This window comes from Citrus clementina, unplaced genomic scaffold (genome assembly GCF_000493195.1).
Source record: "Citrus clementina cultivar Clemenules unplaced genomic scaffold, Citrus_clementina_v1.0 scaffold_2, whole genome shotgun sequence".
In the NCBI taxonomy this organism is placed as follows: Eukaryota; Viridiplantae; Streptophyta; class Magnoliopsida; order Sapindales; family Rutaceae; genus Citrus; species Citrus x clementina.
In genome coordinates, this window is record NW_006262688.1 from 13,949,246 (window position 1) to 13,966,878 (window position 17,633).

The window sequence follows — 17,633 nt, forward strand, 5'->3', positions numbered from 1 at the left end:
CACAGATGGAGATAATGGTATTACTGAGCAACTGATTTTGCCATTTATAGTTTTTTTGTTTTGGGCCTACAATAAAAGGCCCATTTTCGGTCCAGTTAGGGCATATCTAGAAGGATAGTGATATTTGAACCCTTCTTTTTATCTCCCGAGTCCACTTTCATTAATTTTTTTTTTATTACATGTTTTCAGCTAGTAAAATTATGATAATGGATGCCAATGGGCTCGAAGCCCATCATTGGGCGCATGGATTTGAGTTTTAGTGTTAGCACAGTATTGAGACTCGACTTCCCTTTATAATAGGAGTTTATTTGTTTCTTTATATTAGGGTATAATCGATATCGCTTTAATATTAATAGTGAAGGTAGATCTCCCTCCAACTTTAAGTGAGGGTTGACCTTCGGGCTGTGCTGTAATAGGATTATTCAGGAGAGTCTCGATTGATCTCTAATTGTAAATATCAATAGAGCTCTTATTGTAATATCTATTAGTGTATAAAAAAAAAAATCATAATGGATAGTAAAATAAAAGGTAAGCCAAGTAAACTTTTCAGAACCAAAAATACTTCTAACCAAGGAAAAATTTCATAAATTTTATTTAATTGTAATTCTCTTTGTCATAGAAATTAACAGATGAAATTTTATAATTCAGATATTTGGAGTTGATTTCATATGAAATCAACTCCAAATATTTAGAAGAAAATCAAATTTTAAAATACATAAAAAAATATTCGAATTTTAAGTATGAGGCAAGGAGGTACCTATCACTCAAGCGAGGGAGTAGTTTTCCGATCAACTAAGTGGCTGGTAGGATAGCTCCCAGCCTGGAGGTAATGGAGTGAAGATTTAAGAGTCCACCCACAATAGGGTTAGCTTCTTCCAACATTTTGGTATAAATTATATATTTGGTGCTAAATTAATCGGTAGACTCTTGACCAAATAAATGTTAGTTAAAAAAAAAAATGATAGTTTTACATCAAATTAGTTGAGTCGAGCTATCTAAGTAAAATGTTTTAACTCAAACCATGGGGGTGTGCCCAAGTTCTGATTGCGTTATCAATCCATCCAAGCAATAGACTAATAGAGTTGACTAAAGTCAAATTATGGCATTCGTTATTTAAAAAAAAAAAAAAGAATTAAGTGCATGTTTGGCACACCATAACGATGTATTAGAACCTTATATTATATTAAAATATTACAATCTCATGTTTAGATTTGTAACACATTGCATAAGCAAAAAATTCAATGTGGCAAATAGATTAAACCCGAGTGAGGATCGGGTTTATGCGGGTGTGCACTACAATTTGAAAACACAAATTTAAAAAATATATATATATATTGATTTGGCTTGTTATTGAAATGGATATTTTGTAGCTACTGCAATTCAAAGATCAACCTACCATGGTGACATAGCTTTTTCAGTTCATTATCCATATATTTAGATACTTTAATTACTAGTAATAAAAATAATTAGTGGTCTAATTAATTAATATCGTGATATCTAATTTACCTTTTGCTCATTCATCTATCATGATTACCAAATTTAAGTTAAAAACTTTTTAGTTTAATTCGCTAAAGAGTAAAGATTGATTAGGTTATTGACTTAATTAAAGACTACTTATCAATATTTGGCTGATCAGGTTATTGTTGTAATTAAAGATAAACTACTAATTAATTAGTGGTCAGATACTGTTGATGTTATTATCATATTATGAAGGATAAAACATAAAATTAGGGGAAAATAATTTTATTTCCAGAATTGTTGATTAGTTACGTAAACGCATATCGAAGCTGCTACCTCCTAGAGTTCGTGGCATTAACATCTAACTATATATGCATGTAGCTAGTCATTGTCATTAAACCAACATTCTATAGTCTATATATACTTTTTAGTTCGATTCACAGAATTATATATTACTTTCAGTAGGCCCGCAATTTGGTGTTTGATTGAGATGCATGCATTTCAGTACTATATTTAGCTATGAAAACGTGAGAATATTGATGTGTGGATAATACCAAACATCATCAAGTTTCATGTGTTTCAGAATTAGGAGCTGCCATATACCCAATCGTTATTCATTCGTAGAGCACGAAATTTCTTGAATGGCAGGTATGGTGTCGATTTCGAGGGAGATGGTGATGAAGCAGAAGAAGAAGAAGAGGAAGAGAGTGAAGGTTATTGTTTGAACAAATTTTCTTGCGAGTAATAGCACATGCTTGAGTTATAATGCTATATGTTAAATTAATTATACTACTTATATCGTGGCTGCTGCTGCGGAATAGCGAAACATTAGAAGAATAGAAACATTATAATGATGGATGCTAAATTTACTATATTTATCAATAGCTGCTGTTGAGTTTGATTATTATATGGTCTGTTGCATGTAACAAATACTAGTGTTTCGTATACGCAGCCAGTTTCCTGTTTGTTTGCATTTAAGAGCTGACTCATAATAAATTTACAAATGTCTAGCTGTGTTTGGTTACTATGACCTTCAAGATTGATATTTTGTGGATGTTTCATAAATTTGATCCATGAAGCATGAAAGGTGTACTGAAGATTTTTCTTTTGTTGTTCTTTAATTTGGGATGTGGGAAGTGAGGCAAAGGAGGAAGGTGTCTTGCACTACTGATTCAGAGTCTTGTAGCAAGCTTTCCCCCTTGATTGACCTAGGATTCATTTTGATTATAAAGATGGGTTTTCAATGCCTAAGCCAACAATAATTATGTAATGTCGCACATTGTAGCTTTATCAAGCCTGTTTTTGGTATATTAGCCATGACATTTTTTTTTTTTTTGTATTCTTGGACATGCACCTCTCAGTTAAAAATACATGCAAATGTTGTGATATTTTCTAGTTATTTGATTGAATCATTTTCTTGTATTTTTATTTTTTTATGTATACATTTAAAAAATATTGAAAAAAATTTGTTATACTTCCAAAAATTTTAGAATTTGTTGGTTTTACATAAATTTTATGAAGATTTATGATTTTTTTCCATCCATATTAAAGTAATTGATGAAAAAAGCTAAAATTTAAGACTTCTGCATTTAATATTTCTCTAAGTACTAATGAAAACATATAATTTAAATTAATTATTAAAAAATTAATACAATATAATATAATACAGTAAAACATCACATATAGTATAACTAAAAATTAATACAATATAGTATGGCAGCAAACTTTCAACAGTATTAATATAATATTGTGCTAATATAATGTACATATGGATTAAATAATATAAATATTGTAATACAATATAATTTGTCAAACACAACTATAAGTAGAGAAATAGAAAGAGAAAAACACAAGGCTTGACATCTTTTTTTTTTTTTTTTTTTTGCGAATAAGCACATAATGAAGTTATTGTCTTTAGGGTTCCTATCTCGTGGCACTTTAATTCCTTCAGTAGATTTTAGATAATGAACGTAATTAGTTTATTATTATTTATTTAATTTTGTAAATTCGGAGAAGGGAATGGCAATGTTTTAAAGATTAGATTTTGCTGTTAAAATTTGTTACTGTTAGTGAAAAGGAAGAAAAAACAATGAGTTTATCCGAAGAAGAAATCCAAAGGCTATTCAGAATCCGAAAGACGGTGAAGCAAATTGTGCTGAATGGAGTGTTCTGTTCTGTCTATCTCAGTTTGAACTGTTAGATAATAGTTTAGGTCATCTGGACATGATTCCCAGATATTCTACGTGTTATGAGCAAATACTGCCTCAGGAGAGTGTAAATAGCAAAAACTTCTGACTAAATTATATATATATATATATATATAGTGGTGTGAGTATTTGGGACATCAAAAGAAGATCGAGTATTGCTATTTGTGGCATTGCCAAAGCATTAACACCATTGCTATTCTATACTAGTAGTGTTGTTGCATTAACTGTTACATGGCTGCATTTGGTCTCTTTTTCTTTATGTGCGTTCAGGAGCTTCTTTACAAGTAGATTTTCCATATTTCTGTTTACCAACTCACGATGTGAATAACGGTAACTAACGCATAATCATAATATTTCTGAACATAAAAGAGGATATTAACGCTTTTCAGTATTTTCTTATTCTCTTATATTAATTGTAGAGGAGGCAGAGCTAGCTTCCGGTCAACATCAACGATCACGATCTTTTTTTTTTTTAATTACATGAGACTAATGTTCAGATTACAACTCATATTATATGAAATTTACAACTGATATTTACAATCAGACAATTACTGGACCTAATTTACATTAATTCTTATATAGCACTGTCCAGATTTTACCCTCTCTAATATTCGAGGGGTGTCTACTCCACTCACAGTTGGTTTACGATCACGATCTTGTTCCCATGCATTAAATGTTTACAAATAATTAAAGAGAAGATGACTTTGCTGAAACGGCATGCAGCGGAGGTCAGAGGTGAAAATCTTTATGCCCTTTTTCTTGTTCAAGATGTGCTTTTTGTTCAATCTAACTGCCAGAAAGCCTATGTTTGTACAAGTTCGACATTTCGGGTTGGCATGTCGAACTCAGGACCATATGGACCGAATGAATTTATCGTGTCGAGAATCTCAATCACTAACCCTTTTCATTTTGTAACTGTAACATACATAAATTTGATACACCTTTTTTTTTTTTTAAAGAAAAAATTACCAGTCCAACATACTGTAGTATGCTTTCTTGAATACTTGTAGTACAATTGACTCAAACCGTCATCACTTTTGTTTTAAAAATAACCAAATAAATTTTAAAATATGACAAATATAACATAGTTCTACTCGATAAAAAAAAGTCAATATAATATGATTAATTAGATATTCGGTTCATAATGTTATAAATGGGTTTATCTTTTGAAACTCTCTAAACACGATTAGTTCGTCCTAGGTTCACCTTGGGTTAGTCGGTCGTGTAAAAAAACTGCCACCAGATTTTATGCACGTGTCTTACGTCCACAATTTTTAGACCACATTAATGCATCACTTGACTGGAATTCCTTCTCAATTAAACACTTTTCTTCGTCCCTAAAGATGCTCACGTGTGAACCGAGCTTATCCCTGTTTATTACCGGCATCCGTTTTGCATATGCAGTTCTGTGTGCAGCTCAATTTGGTTTTTCGTTTGTAATGCTCATCATTGATGTTTTTCTTGGGTTGACTGGATTTCGGCTGCCAAGTATACTAGTGACTGATCCAATTGCAAGAAATTATGGGATGAGTAGTGGACACAAGTTAATTATTCAGTCAAGTGAGAGTGCCGGTCATCGGAGATATTTAAGAATACATCAGAGGTAGTATATCAATCATACAATAAATAAATAATACTATAATATATATGTATTTATTTTAAAAATTCATCATATAAATAATAATTATATTAAATTCAATTACAGATGCTATGCATGCATCAATTGTTATTGTAAAATTTCTTCGGTTGCTGTGGCACCTACCGATTTATTGCTTAAGTGCGCTTTTTTCAACAATTTTAGACTTGTAGCTGTCGGAAGTAGTTATTACTTATCACCCGCCGGTGTTTTACAATTAGGGACTTAAAAGGCAACAGTGAAATTTGTTTGAAAACAGTACACAATTTTTCTAATTTTTGTGCCAAGTCAATTTCATTCCGTACTAATTTACGTGCTTTTAGCTGCATTTCTTTGGATCATTAATATTTAAGCAATTTGCTTTCCATTCTGTCTCTTTCTTGTAATGGAGATTGGTTACCATCTTAAAATGGAAATTAAATAAGGAAAAAGAAAAAGGAAAAAGGATGCTCTTTCTTTTAGAGATTAAATGCAACCGAATCATATTTGCTTAATTTTGGGAACTTTGAGGCACAAGCAACTTTACAATCGAATGGAGGTTAGTTGTGAATCTTGGGGGAAAAGATGTCTTGCTACTTTATCAAGTGAACAAATGGTCCAATAATGCAGTGCGGTTTGAAAAATCCAAGCTTGTATGGACCATGAAACTTCGATTTTTTATTTGGGTTCGTTAGGTTATTGTAATTGATTAGAGTTTAATTTATTGGAGAATTTGAACTAAACCAAGGAACCCTTAAATATAGACATAAAGTAAAAGATGGCCCCTTCTGTTTATTGAGTAATGATAACACATAGATAATTTGTTTGGATAGAAAGTTTTAGTAACCTTCGCGCCAAAGGAATATAAATTCCAAGTGCTGTGTTTCTTCTTCGGCACGATCTAAATTTGAATTGAAAAATAAAACATCAATAGTGAGGCCATTTAGGAGGATGAAAAAAAAAAAAGAAATAGTTTGAAAATTCCGTAAAGTCACATGTATTGGTTGTTTAATTTGAAAAGAACTTGAGGTTGTTAAATAAAGAGAAGAAGGTGGATGTTAACAAGATTCTCCACTGTCGCAACCATGGAAGACCATTACCAAGTCTGCAATGATTCGTTCAATCGATGGGGGTCCAAAATTTGGTGGGTATCCAAAATTTGGAAGAAAAAGAGTTTAATTTGTGGACTATGATTAAGAATGGAAAAAGAGTTTTAAAAATTAAGTAACGTTTTAGAGCAAGAGTAATAAAGGATTAATCTACTTTCATCAAATCATATGCATCAAGTTGTCGCTAAATGATTTTTGAAGTACGCAATTCAAAAGATAATGATTGCGTTATGATTCAAAGTTTCAAGAAGGGAAGCTAACTGTAATAATAATTTTTATAAAATTAACTTCATATCAAAATTTGTCCCCACTCGAACATAATTTTTTTTTTTTAAAAAAAAATTAATATGAAAATAAAGGTTTTCTTTCGCCCAAACGCCGTGCCATGCAACAGTTAATAGCTTTATACCTATGTGTCCGTCCGTACCTTCGTCGAAACCACGGTTGATATTTACTCAAAAGTCAAAGGTCTGTTTCAAGGGTTGTTAAAGGATGCTTCGCACGATGAGTACGTGCTACCGCCTGCACACAATTCTAAGAATGCATGCATATATAATTGTTATAATATTGAAAAAATAATAATTAATTAATGAAATACTAAAAATAGTCATCAATGAATGGACAGGCCATGCACTCAGGCTCACGTGCAGGGCCACACGCCTTGGTTTGTCCTTGTAGCGTATCCCGTCGACAGGCCCTGCATGTTAGGCCACTCCCTATGCGGCTACATGCCCACAACGCGACAAATTCTTCACATTTCCCCCCAACACTACTACACTAGTTTGATCCCCTAATATCTATTATTGCCTTCTCTTTTTCATTCATTTTTTTTATTATTATTATTTCAATAAATTATTTATACTGTGGTAGTTAAAGGGGATTAATTTTAACTTTTGCGTGGCTAATGGCTGCTAGCTTCGTTAAATTTAATTGTTGTGGCCTTTACTAGCTGTCATTGAGTTCTAGGATACAGCAGTTGGATTCGCGAAATCGGAAGAAGGATCTTTTTGTCTTGAAGCTAAATATATTTAATCCCTTTCTCCCCCTCCAAAAAAAAAAAAAAGAAAAAAAAAGCCAAATATTAGTTATATAAATTATATTGAGTTGCATGGAATTGAGGGATATAGAGTAGAATCAAGGTTCAACTCCCGAGACTTCCTTTGGTCTCTGTATATTTTTAACAAGGGGGGCAATAATTTCTAAATAATTATTAAAAGATCGATCAAAATATATGAAAGCCATGCTGTGCCTGTGCTGCTGTCTTGAGTTGACAAAAATTTTAACATAAAATTTGTTGGTTATTTTGGCTGTTTGGACAGCGTTCGCAACTGAGTTAGCGAACTCAATGACATCCCGCCACGTGGAATATGACGTGACATAAACTAATGGTCATCTGAAACATTGTCGTTTCACTATGATAGGAGCCAAACAAAATCTCCTAGGATTCCATCCATATTATTCCCCATTCATCCCTCTAGGGGAATGGACGTCTGGTACATGATCCAGCTGTACCGTGATCTGGATAATCTTCAGGTTTGATTGATTTAAGTTTAAAAATAGACCAAAAAAGGAAATTTTATGTTTGAAAAATATTCTACTGCTGCGGATAACATAACACTGCAATTTGGTTTTGCTCGACAGACTCAGAGCAGGTACAGATAGGATGAAACAGCATGGTTTTATACAGGGGGCAGCAATTTCAGTTGGGATTTTGTTTATTCAATTTGGTTTGAGTCAAATTAAAGGAGAATGAGTCTGGAAAAAATTGTCTTATTTAATAAACGAGTGAATTCAATTTAATTTATTAAATAAACGAATTGAATACTAGTTTAAGATTATTGATTCATTTAGAATTAATTTAACACGGTTCATAAATAAATTGAATATAAAAGTATTAATTTATTATTGGTTTGATTAAATTATTTATTTATTTTGGCATCCATGAATCTTTATACAGCGGGTTCAGAAGAATAAGAACTGCTATACATGCCGGACAGAAAGTGAAATTATATTGGTCAAAAGTCAAAAGAAGATCGTCTAAGGCAGGGTAGCTTCTCAAGTAAGTAATAGTTTTGACTACAGAGTAGGGAGCATGAAGTGTAAATACTATACCTTGATAACTTTTTTACGGTTTGCCTGAAAAAGGTGAAGAGTAGGGGACTTATTAGTGAAGAGATCTTTGACCTTGTCAACATTTTTGATAGTGACAGGAGATAAAGACGAATCCGTAGTATTTCAGACCCTATGCGCCTGCCTTCCCTTCCACTCTCACTTCCTCATTCTTCCCCTCCTCCCCCCACCCCAATTCTCCTTTTAATTTTCTTTTTATTGCGGGTTTGACTGATTCGTATGACACAAGCTTTTACTTCTTTACGTGCAGCACTAGCCCGACCAGTCGCTCCGCCCCATATAGAAAATCAAACACGTAAAAATTCGGTCACAAAAAAAAAAAAAAATAGGGTAAATCTCATGCCCTCATAATTTGTTGATAAACTTCATTTATAGGATTCAGTTTTTAATTCTTTAGTTTGAATAAGGTTACGAAGAAAATAAGGAAGAAATGTAGAGTAGAAAAAAAATTAATTATTGTGAATGAGGGTCCAGCTATGGTACCACAGTGATACCATACTACAACTAAATTCAGTTATTGGATTTAGTTATAAAGACTATTATAGGTTGGATCCAACTGTGGTATGATACCACTGTAGTACCATAGTTTTACCCTGTGAATGATATAATATTCTTTTTACAAAATTAACTTTGATCCAAAAATTCCAGTTTTTGTGAAATTTAGGTTTATAATATTGTAAATAGGTAATTCATATCTAACAATTAATGTAAGATACATCTAACAATATGTGAATCCCACACATACAATTCTTGTAAATATGTGATAAAGCTTAATAAATTTGAGATTCTCGAATTTTTTTTTTTGCATATTTTAAAATTATTTTGTCTCTTTAACGTGGCATTATAACAAATAGGGGCAAAAAAAAAAAAAAAGGATAAACAGAACATTTTAACGGCGGAGACTGAAGAGTAGTAACAGAGGTGTGGCCTGTGGAGTCGTAATGAACTTGAGTTTTGAGGGTACGTCCCTCTTTCAATTTCAACGGCCGCGATTGAGTTTTTACATTTGATCCACGGTCCTGATTATTTTGAACATAATCTCCCCCAAGCCAAAGCATCATCAGGGCTCATCCATATAGATGATACATCTACCCACCATTTTGAGTTTGAAATTCAACAGTCCCAACGGGTCCCACATTTTTAAATAACACCGTAATATACTAACAACCATCCATCCAACTGGTCTTCTTTTAACCGTGGTTTAAAAAAACTCGAGTTAAAATACCACCACAATAAATAAACAAGCCATCCTTCCCTCTCTCTTTAACTCTGGCTGGCGCCCTCTTATTTTCAAGTTTCGACTTCTCTCTCGAGCTCCGCGTCTCTCGTTCTTCTTAAATCAAACTCAAAACACACTCATCCGAGGCAGCACCAACAGTTTCTTACACTTCATTTACACGCTCAACGCGTGTCTGCTTCGACAAAATGACTGTGTTTTCCGTTAGGCAGGTGGTGCCCGTCGACTACGAGGCGGAGGTATCGCAGAGACTCCTCGAAGCGACGCTCGCCGGCGATCTTAAATCGGCGACGGAGTGCATTGCCGATCCGTACGTGGACGTGAACTTCGTCGGCGCGGTTTCTTTGAAGACGAGGAAGACTGAGGTCGTGCTTCGCGAGGGAAAGCCGAGCGAAGTCCGCGTCGAGTTCGAGGAGTTCAAGAGTGACGTCACGGCTCTGTTCCTAGCTGCTCACAGTGGAAATGTCACTCTTGTGAAGAAATTACTGGTATTGATCGGATCATTGCATAATGAACTCAATAAATTTGAATGTGAACTACTGTTTTATTTGCGTTGTCGTTTTGCTACTTGAACCGTCTTCGTCGTTTTTTTTTCCTGTTTTTTTTTCGTAACATTTGAATTTTTTTTTTGTTTTGCAATGAGCATTGTTGATTTTTTTATCATTTTTTAAGGTTTTATGATTAACACAAAAAGAAATGGAATATTTGAGGTTTACAAGTTTCAGATCACTAAAAATAAAATAATTTGAGATTTGGACTGTTTCACTAACGTTTTCGTTTTGTCGTTTGTTTTAATTTTTTAAGTATTTTGTTGATTTATCCTTTTTTTTTCTCTCCTAAAATAAGTATCGAGAGACTGTTGACCGGATTACTACTATTGAACTCAAGATTCAAAACTCTATCTAACCACCTTGTTAGACTTTTAAGTTGAAAGTTAAAAAAAAAAAATGTCTGTTAAGTGTGATTTGCGAAATTTGGATAGTTTCGCGAGTTCTCTACTTTATGGTTTTGTTATGAACTATGATTTTAGTGATTTAAAAATTTGAAACAAAGGTATTTTTGTAATTTTTTCTTGGACCACTGAGCTGAATCTAGTTTTCTCTGCTTTAAGAGTTACATTTGCTGACATCATGATGCCTTTAACAATTTTCAATCCTCGGCTTCCAACTTTGAAGAGTCCAAGGTTTCATGTTATGTGGGAATTATCTTCAAAATAAAGTTCAGATATCCCTTTCGTATCTTTAAAGATTCATTGTCTTCTTTGCTTTATTGCTTTTTCCTGTATTGGTCTCCTTTTTCATTATCTGGTTTACATTCATTAATGAAAGTATTTGCTTTAGTATTGTTTTAATTCTGTTTCGAAAGGCTGGATTGGATCATAGGAATCTGACTCATAATCTCTAAGAAACCATTCTGCTGTTCCTGCTTGAAAATTTGCACAAGTTATTATCTGCTTGATACGAATACATGTTTAACAGAAGAAAATTTGCACAGAGAGATAGTGATATTTGTTAAGAGAATAGTCAGGAAGTATATCTGGAGCCCATATAATTAAAGCTTAATATTTATTTATTTAATGGAATCAAATAAGGCAAGGCCCATGTTGAGTTGTCTGACTTTGACCACTGGCCAGACCTCAAAAGTACATTATTGTACTCATAGATGCATCCCCCTTTCAGCTTTCTAAAATGAGCATTCATTCACTCTTTGGTGGAAATTCCATGCTTCTTTGTCTGCTGCATATTTGCACTGTTGTTGTCCCGTAATTTTGTCAGCGTGTGGTCATGATTTTCGGTTCTGAATTAAGAATCCTAGATAGTTGTTACTACTGTAGTATTTTTGTTCCTTATCGATAACTCTCATTGAAATTTGGAATAAGGGGAGAAATTTTATGAAAAGAGCACAGTGTCACATTCTGAAGTCTTTAATTGTCTTTGTAATGTACTAAAAAGATTTGAGATAATGTCAAATCACAGAGCACTGGAGCTGATGTGAACCAGAAACTCTTCAGGGGCTTTGCAACGACAATAGCAGTGAGAGAGGGCCATCTTGAGATTCTGGAGATCTTACTTAAGGCCGGGGCTTCTCAGCCTGCATGTGAGGAGGCTTTGCTGGAGGCAAGCTGTCATGGTCAAGCTAGGCTTGCTGAGCTGCTTATGGGCTCTGATTTGATAAGGCCACATGTTGCTGTGCATTCTCTTGTCACAGCATGTTGTAGGGGATTTGTGGATGTGGTGGATACTCTCATGAAGGTAAGTCATCTTGCTTATTTAGAGGCTTTCAAAAATTAGAGCTATAACTGCCTTAATGTTGCATGTTTCATAGTGTCTTTCAGGGAGTTAATCTCTTATATCGTTATAGCATATTATGTATGACATGATTGATTTGCCAATCACATAGTTGGTTCTCTATGGCAGTGTGGAGTTGATATAAATGCCACTGATCGGTTGCTGCTGCAGTCATTGAAGCCTTCTCTTCACACAAACGTTGACTGTAGTGCACTTGTTGCTGCTGTGGTTAGTAGGCAGGTCTCTGTTGTCCAATTACTGCTACAGGTGACCTTTTGTAATCTTCCTCATTTATCTTTTATCATTCTGGTTGGTGAGGACTCCTGTTTTTGGTGGTTGGAGCCATCTGATGGTGTAGGTCCCCTCTTTGAAATGAAAAAGTGTAATAACAGTGACACAGCTGAATTTTGTATCTTACTATGGCAATTCTAGTGTACTATTTTTGGTGGATGCATGGGGATCTCAACAGAAATTCTCTATATCCTCGGCCCTACATTAGAAGATAATCTATTCTACAAAATAAATATGGATGGGAAAATTACACATTTCTTGCCTCTTTTTTTTTCACTTATCAGTGTTTTTCTCCTATACTTTTTTTTTTTTAATTTAATACAACTCAACCCTTTTTTGGTCTCAAAATGATTATGCAGGCTGGTGCAAAAACAGATATGAAAGTAAGACTTGGAGCATGGTCATGGGACACAACTACAGGTGAAGAGTTTCGAGTAGGTGCTGGATTAGCTGAGCCATATGCCATCACCTGGTGTGCAGTAGAGTATTTTGAAATTACTGGTTCCATCTTACGCATGCTTCTGCAGCACCTCTCCTATAATAGTCCTCACTACGGAAGAACCCTCCTTCACCATGCCATTCTTTGTGGCTGTACAGGAGCAGTCGCTGTCCTCTTGAGCTGTGGTGCTGATGCTCAATGCCCTATTAGAACCCAAAAAACCGAGTTCCATCCAATACACCTGGCTGCCCGTCTTGGCTTTTCTACAATTCTTCAATCCCTAATTGATTCTGGTTGTGATCTAAATACAAAGACAGAATCTGGTGAAACAGCTCTGATGATCAGTGCAAAATATAAGCAAGAAGAGTGCGTCAAAGTTTTGGCCAAGGTTGGTGCTGATTTCGGGTTAGTTAGTGTTTCTGGTCAGTCTGCAAGTTCTATTGCTGGTTCAAACTGGTGGTCTGTTGGTTTTCAACGAGCAGTACTAGACACAATCAGGTCTGGAAATATTCCAAAATCTAGCAATGTAGCAGTTTTCTCTCCTTTGATGTTTATAGCTCAAGCCGGTGATATTGCCGCCTTAAAAGCTCTTATTGGGAGGGAAGAACTTAATCTTGATTATCAGGATGACAATGGTTTCTCAGCTGTCATGGTTGCTGCCTCAAAGGGTCATGTTGAAGTATTCCGTGAGCTGGTTTATGCAGGGGCTGACGTTAAGCTGCTTAATAAATCTGGCAAAACTGCAATTATGCTATCTGAGTTGAACCAGAATTGTGACCTATTTGAGAAAGTAATGCTTGAATTTGCACTTGAAAAGGGAAACCGCAATGCTGGAGGTTTCTATGCTTTACATTGTGCTGCACGTCGTGGTGACTTGGATGCAGTTAGGTTGCTGACAAGTAGGGGTTATGGTGTTAATGTCCCAGATGGTGATGGTTATACTCCATTGATGTTGGCGGCAAGGGAAGGCCATGGGCCCATGTGTGAACTCTTGATCTCAAATGGAGCTGTTTGCGATATTAAGAATGCTAGAGGTGAAACTGCACTCTCGCTTGCAAGAAAAAATTCCAGCATGAAAAATGACGCTGAACTCGTGATTTTGGATGAAGTTGCTCGCATGCTGGTATTAGGCGGTGGTCATGTACTAAAACATACCAAAGGAGGTAAAGGCACTCCACACAGGAAAGATATCAGAATGTTGGGGTCTGAAGGTGTGCTGCGGTGGGGAAATTCAAGACGTAGAAATGTGATATGCCGAGAGGCAAAGTTGGGGCCAAGTCCAGCCTTTCAAAAGAATAGGCGAGGCAAAGGTGATGTTAATGAACCTGGGGTGTTCCATATAGTGACCACCAAGAACAATGAGGTTCATTTTGTATGCCAAGGTGGGTTGGAAATGGCTGAGCTCTGGGTGAGGGGTATAATGCTGGTAACGAAGGCGGCCATGCATGGTTAACAGAGAAACCAAGGACTATGAGTTGCAAGACTCTTGCCTTAATAGTATGTATAGAAATAGCAGCTTGTAGTACTTTGTCTCGAAGTACTTTGGATTGCTAGATTTATGTTAAAAAAGTTTTGCTCCTAGTAGTTGTAAATGCTTTCTCATAAAAAAGAAAAAAAAATGGCATTTTCGTCCACTTCTTAGTCTGGCCATCTCTGCTTCATAGAAGCTTCAAAAGTTAAGGTCATTGAAAACTAACGTCAAGTTAATGGATGTGCTGAAAAGAGAAATCAGACGAAAACTAATCCGCTACAAATATTGCGAGTGAAAGCCGCAAACTTTGTTCCAAGCACTGGCTATTAAGCAAAAAAGAAAAGATTTCATTAACATACACATACTTCACATGTAAATTGAGCCTCAAATAAGCCGCAGAGATCTACGATTCCACAAGAATTGTTGGCTAACTGACATCATATATCAAGAATCAAATGGTAAATGTAACAATAGTGGATTCTAACGGAAGCATACTTAATTGTTCATATAAATGCAGCATGTACCTCGCCCTCTCATGAACTATGAAAATATACAAAAGAATTCAGAATATGATAAAGTGAAGGGCTTTTGATAGTAATTCAGTTGTCCATAATTCCAACGCGTTTCAATAATATCCGAATTGTATCAGCAGACTCAGCCTTCATTAATTTCCTTCTCTTTTGCCTTGCAGATATCATCCGCTGACTTCACATATTTTTTAGTCAACTCATCTATCTGTAAAAGGAAGTAGAAATTGAAAACAATCAAATAAATGCAACAGTTCTTTTAGCTAGGATCAGCTGAACACACCTCTTTCTCCAATCTCTTCATTTGATCCTTGGGCAAACTTGAACCTGCTTTCTTCATCATATCCAACGCCTGTAAAACCAAGAATATATCAACTTTGATGCATGGAACAATTAAAACATTACAGCAATACAAAAAATCCACAACAACAAAGTATCAGTGGAATTCCTTTTTGTAGACTTAATATTAATGATGGATAAATATAATTTCCAATGAAAAAGATTAACGGTTATTTAATGAGTTGTGACACCGCTGCTAGACTCCCATGGGTTAGCAGATTACATAATTATCTATGAATTTCACAAAATAAGTCCAATCATAGAAGGAAAAGCACGCATTCTTACATGATTAAACTCTCGACCAATAGTTAAAATATATTATTATCAGACAACATAAACTAAGATCTAGAGACTGGAAGAGCAAGAAATTACAAACATGAATCCCATGTCAGATAAAGAAAATAGTCAGTTACTGATAATACCTTCTGCCGAGACCTTCTAATACTTTGTTTGACATCTTCACTCGTCTTGGCTACTACCTTACACATTGCCTGGATATGCTCTTTGGTCAATCTGGTCAATGCGAACAGCAAACAATAGTAAATCAATGAAGCGATCAGAAAGTCCATTGACATGCACAGCAGAGGAAACTTTGATCCCAAATACTGCCTTATCATCATAAAACTCTTCAAATATATTTTCCACTCCAATAATGGGTTTGTCACCCATTATTAGGTGATGGACTTCTGTGTCACAAATATAAATGAGAAAAAAATTTAAATGGAGCAAGTGTTTACGCTGGAATAGCTGCAATCAAACGTTGCCCATCCACTCTAGGATTTAACCCTAGCGGAGATGAAACAATGGCGCACTCTAACTCTTTCAGGGTCTGCAAGAAACAGTTAGTTCATTATGGTCTTGATCAAACTGGGTTTGGATTGTTTAAAATCTACCACTAATATTATTCCAAGCATACATGAAAAAATGAAGAAACATGCATAATTTTTCCAGCTTCAACATATAATACAACTGTTAATTCAAATTAACATAGAAAGTGATTCATTTAAAAAGGAAGATCTCCAAGATAGGAAACTGTTAACAATTATGTAGCATGAGACTTGAGCACATAGATAATTACATTTGGATCATAGGGATTAATTGATAAGGTCTTAGAATCTAGCACTGAAACAACAGCTAAATGATTCAAGGGCATCTTCACTCCACCAGTTTCAACAATAATGTGGTCAAGCATTCCTGTAAAAAAAACATTGCAGAAAAATATATGTCAAATTATCAGACCACCAAACCTCTACAACAAAAAAAATTAAGATAAAGATGATCCATGGTAATATACCTGGTGACGCCCTTCCTGTTCTTAATTTGGTCAGTTCGCGTGACAATGCAACTATTGCTGCTTCCATCTGTGAGACAGTAGTTTCCTTAACAGTGGGACCAATATCCACAATTTCAACTGTACTTCCAGCACCAGAATCATCCTCTACAGATTTGTATCAAAAGGAATAAGAATGTGCGCAAACATAATGACCGTGTTTAAAGAGGTAATTCAACATGCAATTCTCACAAATGTACAAAAATTTGTTTCATGATCAATAACTAAAGAAATGAATAATGTGAACTTAACTATCCCTCAGACCTAAATGGTTTGGATAAGCTAAATAAATCCTCCGCATTCCAATTATCGGGGAGATATTTTGTTTAACATGTTTAGAACCTCTATTTCATTCCAACTGGAGTCAAATCACTGTTCCATGCCATAGCATTCACAGAATAACCAAAACAACAATCTTTCCTTACAATTACAATTGGTATAGATTAGATAAATCATAAAAAAGACTGTTCATTTTACACGGTGAGAATCCTAATAAGACTATTGCAAGATAATTTGAGGCATAGTTATACAATCTGCCATTACATCTCATTACTATACCATCATTTTGATCCAGCTGAATCAACAAACAAACAAGCAAGCCACATATCCAAAAACCCAAAAACTGAAATCACCCACTCAACACCGTAATACATAACATCCCATTCATCAAATCTCCAATTTAGTAATAACAACTCCATAGATAATACTAAAAAAAAAAAAACCAAAAGCAGAGAGATTAGAGAAGTACTTGATCTTTTGCCTTTGGCGAATCCTCGACGACAACCTTGCATGAAGCCGAAAGCCGAAAGACTTGGATCACTGTACCGGGTCCTAAAGAACCCATTACTGCGGGAGCAGGGAGTATGGAACCAGCTTCGCTGTGATTGAAGAGAAGAGCTTCCATTTCTAAGAAGCAGTGTTGCGTTTCGATTAGAGATTGCTCGTCTTAGATGCATTGCCATGATTTTTCGTTATTTATTTCTTGTTTAATTGTGTTTTGAAGAAATGAAACAATAGATAGACTTCCAACTATTCCGTTTAGGGTTTTAGTGGTTTTCTGTTTTTGAGGGTTTAGGGTTTATTGTTTGTTATTATAAAATCCTCCGTTTGTTGCTAAGCCTAACCTTATTGCAATCGACCCAACATTTGGGCATCCAAACTGGGTTGGTTGGATTCATTTCCATGAGAAAGT

At 34.9% G+C, this 17,633-nt stretch overlaps 2 protein-coding genes across 3 annotated transcripts; one reads left to right on the plus strand and one right to left on the minus strand.

The window, feature by feature from the left end:
- Positions 1–9,800: 9,800 nt before the first annotated feature.
- Positions 9,801–14,354, plus strand: LOC18052981 (ankyrin-3). 2 transcript variants are annotated; one of them, XM_006447055.2, is made up of 4 exons: positions 9,801–10,244; positions 11,733–12,008; positions 12,174–12,311; positions 12,695–14,354. In XM_006447055.2, exons 1-4 carry the CDS (start codon positions 9,945–9,947, stop codon positions 14,225–14,227), a joined length of 2,247 nt encoding a protein of 748 aa, XP_006447118.1. In that variant the 5' UTR covers positions 9,801–9,944; the 3' UTR covers positions 14,228–14,354. The 2 variants fall into 2 exon arrangements, with proteins under 2 accessions (XP_006447118.1, XP_024047706.1); XM_024191938.1 differs by lacking the exon at positions 12,174–12,311.
- A 461-nt stretch (positions 14,355–14,815) lies between these two features.
- On the minus strand, positions 14,816–17,633 carry LOC18052982 (ribosome-recycling factor). The gene is made up of 7 exons (XM_006447056.2): positions 17,190–17,633; positions 16,406–16,549; positions 16,190–16,305; positions 15,849–15,940; positions 15,534–15,624; positions 15,056–15,124; positions 14,816–14,980 (listed from the first exon to the last, which is right to left on the minus strand). The coding sequence occupies exons 1-7, from the start codon at positions 17,401–17,403 to the stop codon at positions 14,900–14,902; spliced, it is 807 nt and encodes a 268-aa protein (XP_006447119.1). The 5' UTR covers positions 17,404–17,633; the 3' UTR covers positions 14,816–14,899.

Bases quoted from the DNA above. Each gene is read 5' to 3' on its own strand.
- LOC18052981 (XM_006447055.2), top strand. From the start codon at position 9,945: ATGACTGTGTTTTCCGTTAGGCAGGTGGTGCCCGTCGACTACGAGGCG. The intron at 10,245-11,732 runs GTATTGATCGGA...GTCAAATCACAG, and splicing joins CTCTTGTGAAGAAATTACTG to AGCACTGGAGCTGATGTGAA. The intron at 12,009-12,173 runs GTAAGTCATCTT...TCTCTATGGCAG, and splicing joins TGGTGGATACTCTCATGAAG to TGTGGAGTTGATATAAATGC.
- LOC18052982 (XM_006447056.2), bottom strand. From the start codon at position 17,403: ATGGCAATGCATCTAAGACGAGCAATCTCTAATCGAAACGCAACACTG. The intron at 16,550-17,189 runs GTACTTCTCTAA...ACAAATCTGTAG, and splicing joins CGCCAAAGGCAAAAGATCAA to AGGATGATTCTGGTGCTGGA. The intron at 16,306-16,405 runs GTATATTACCAT...TTTTTTTTACAG, and splicing joins AACAGGAAGGGCGTCACCAG to GAATGCTTGACCACATTATT.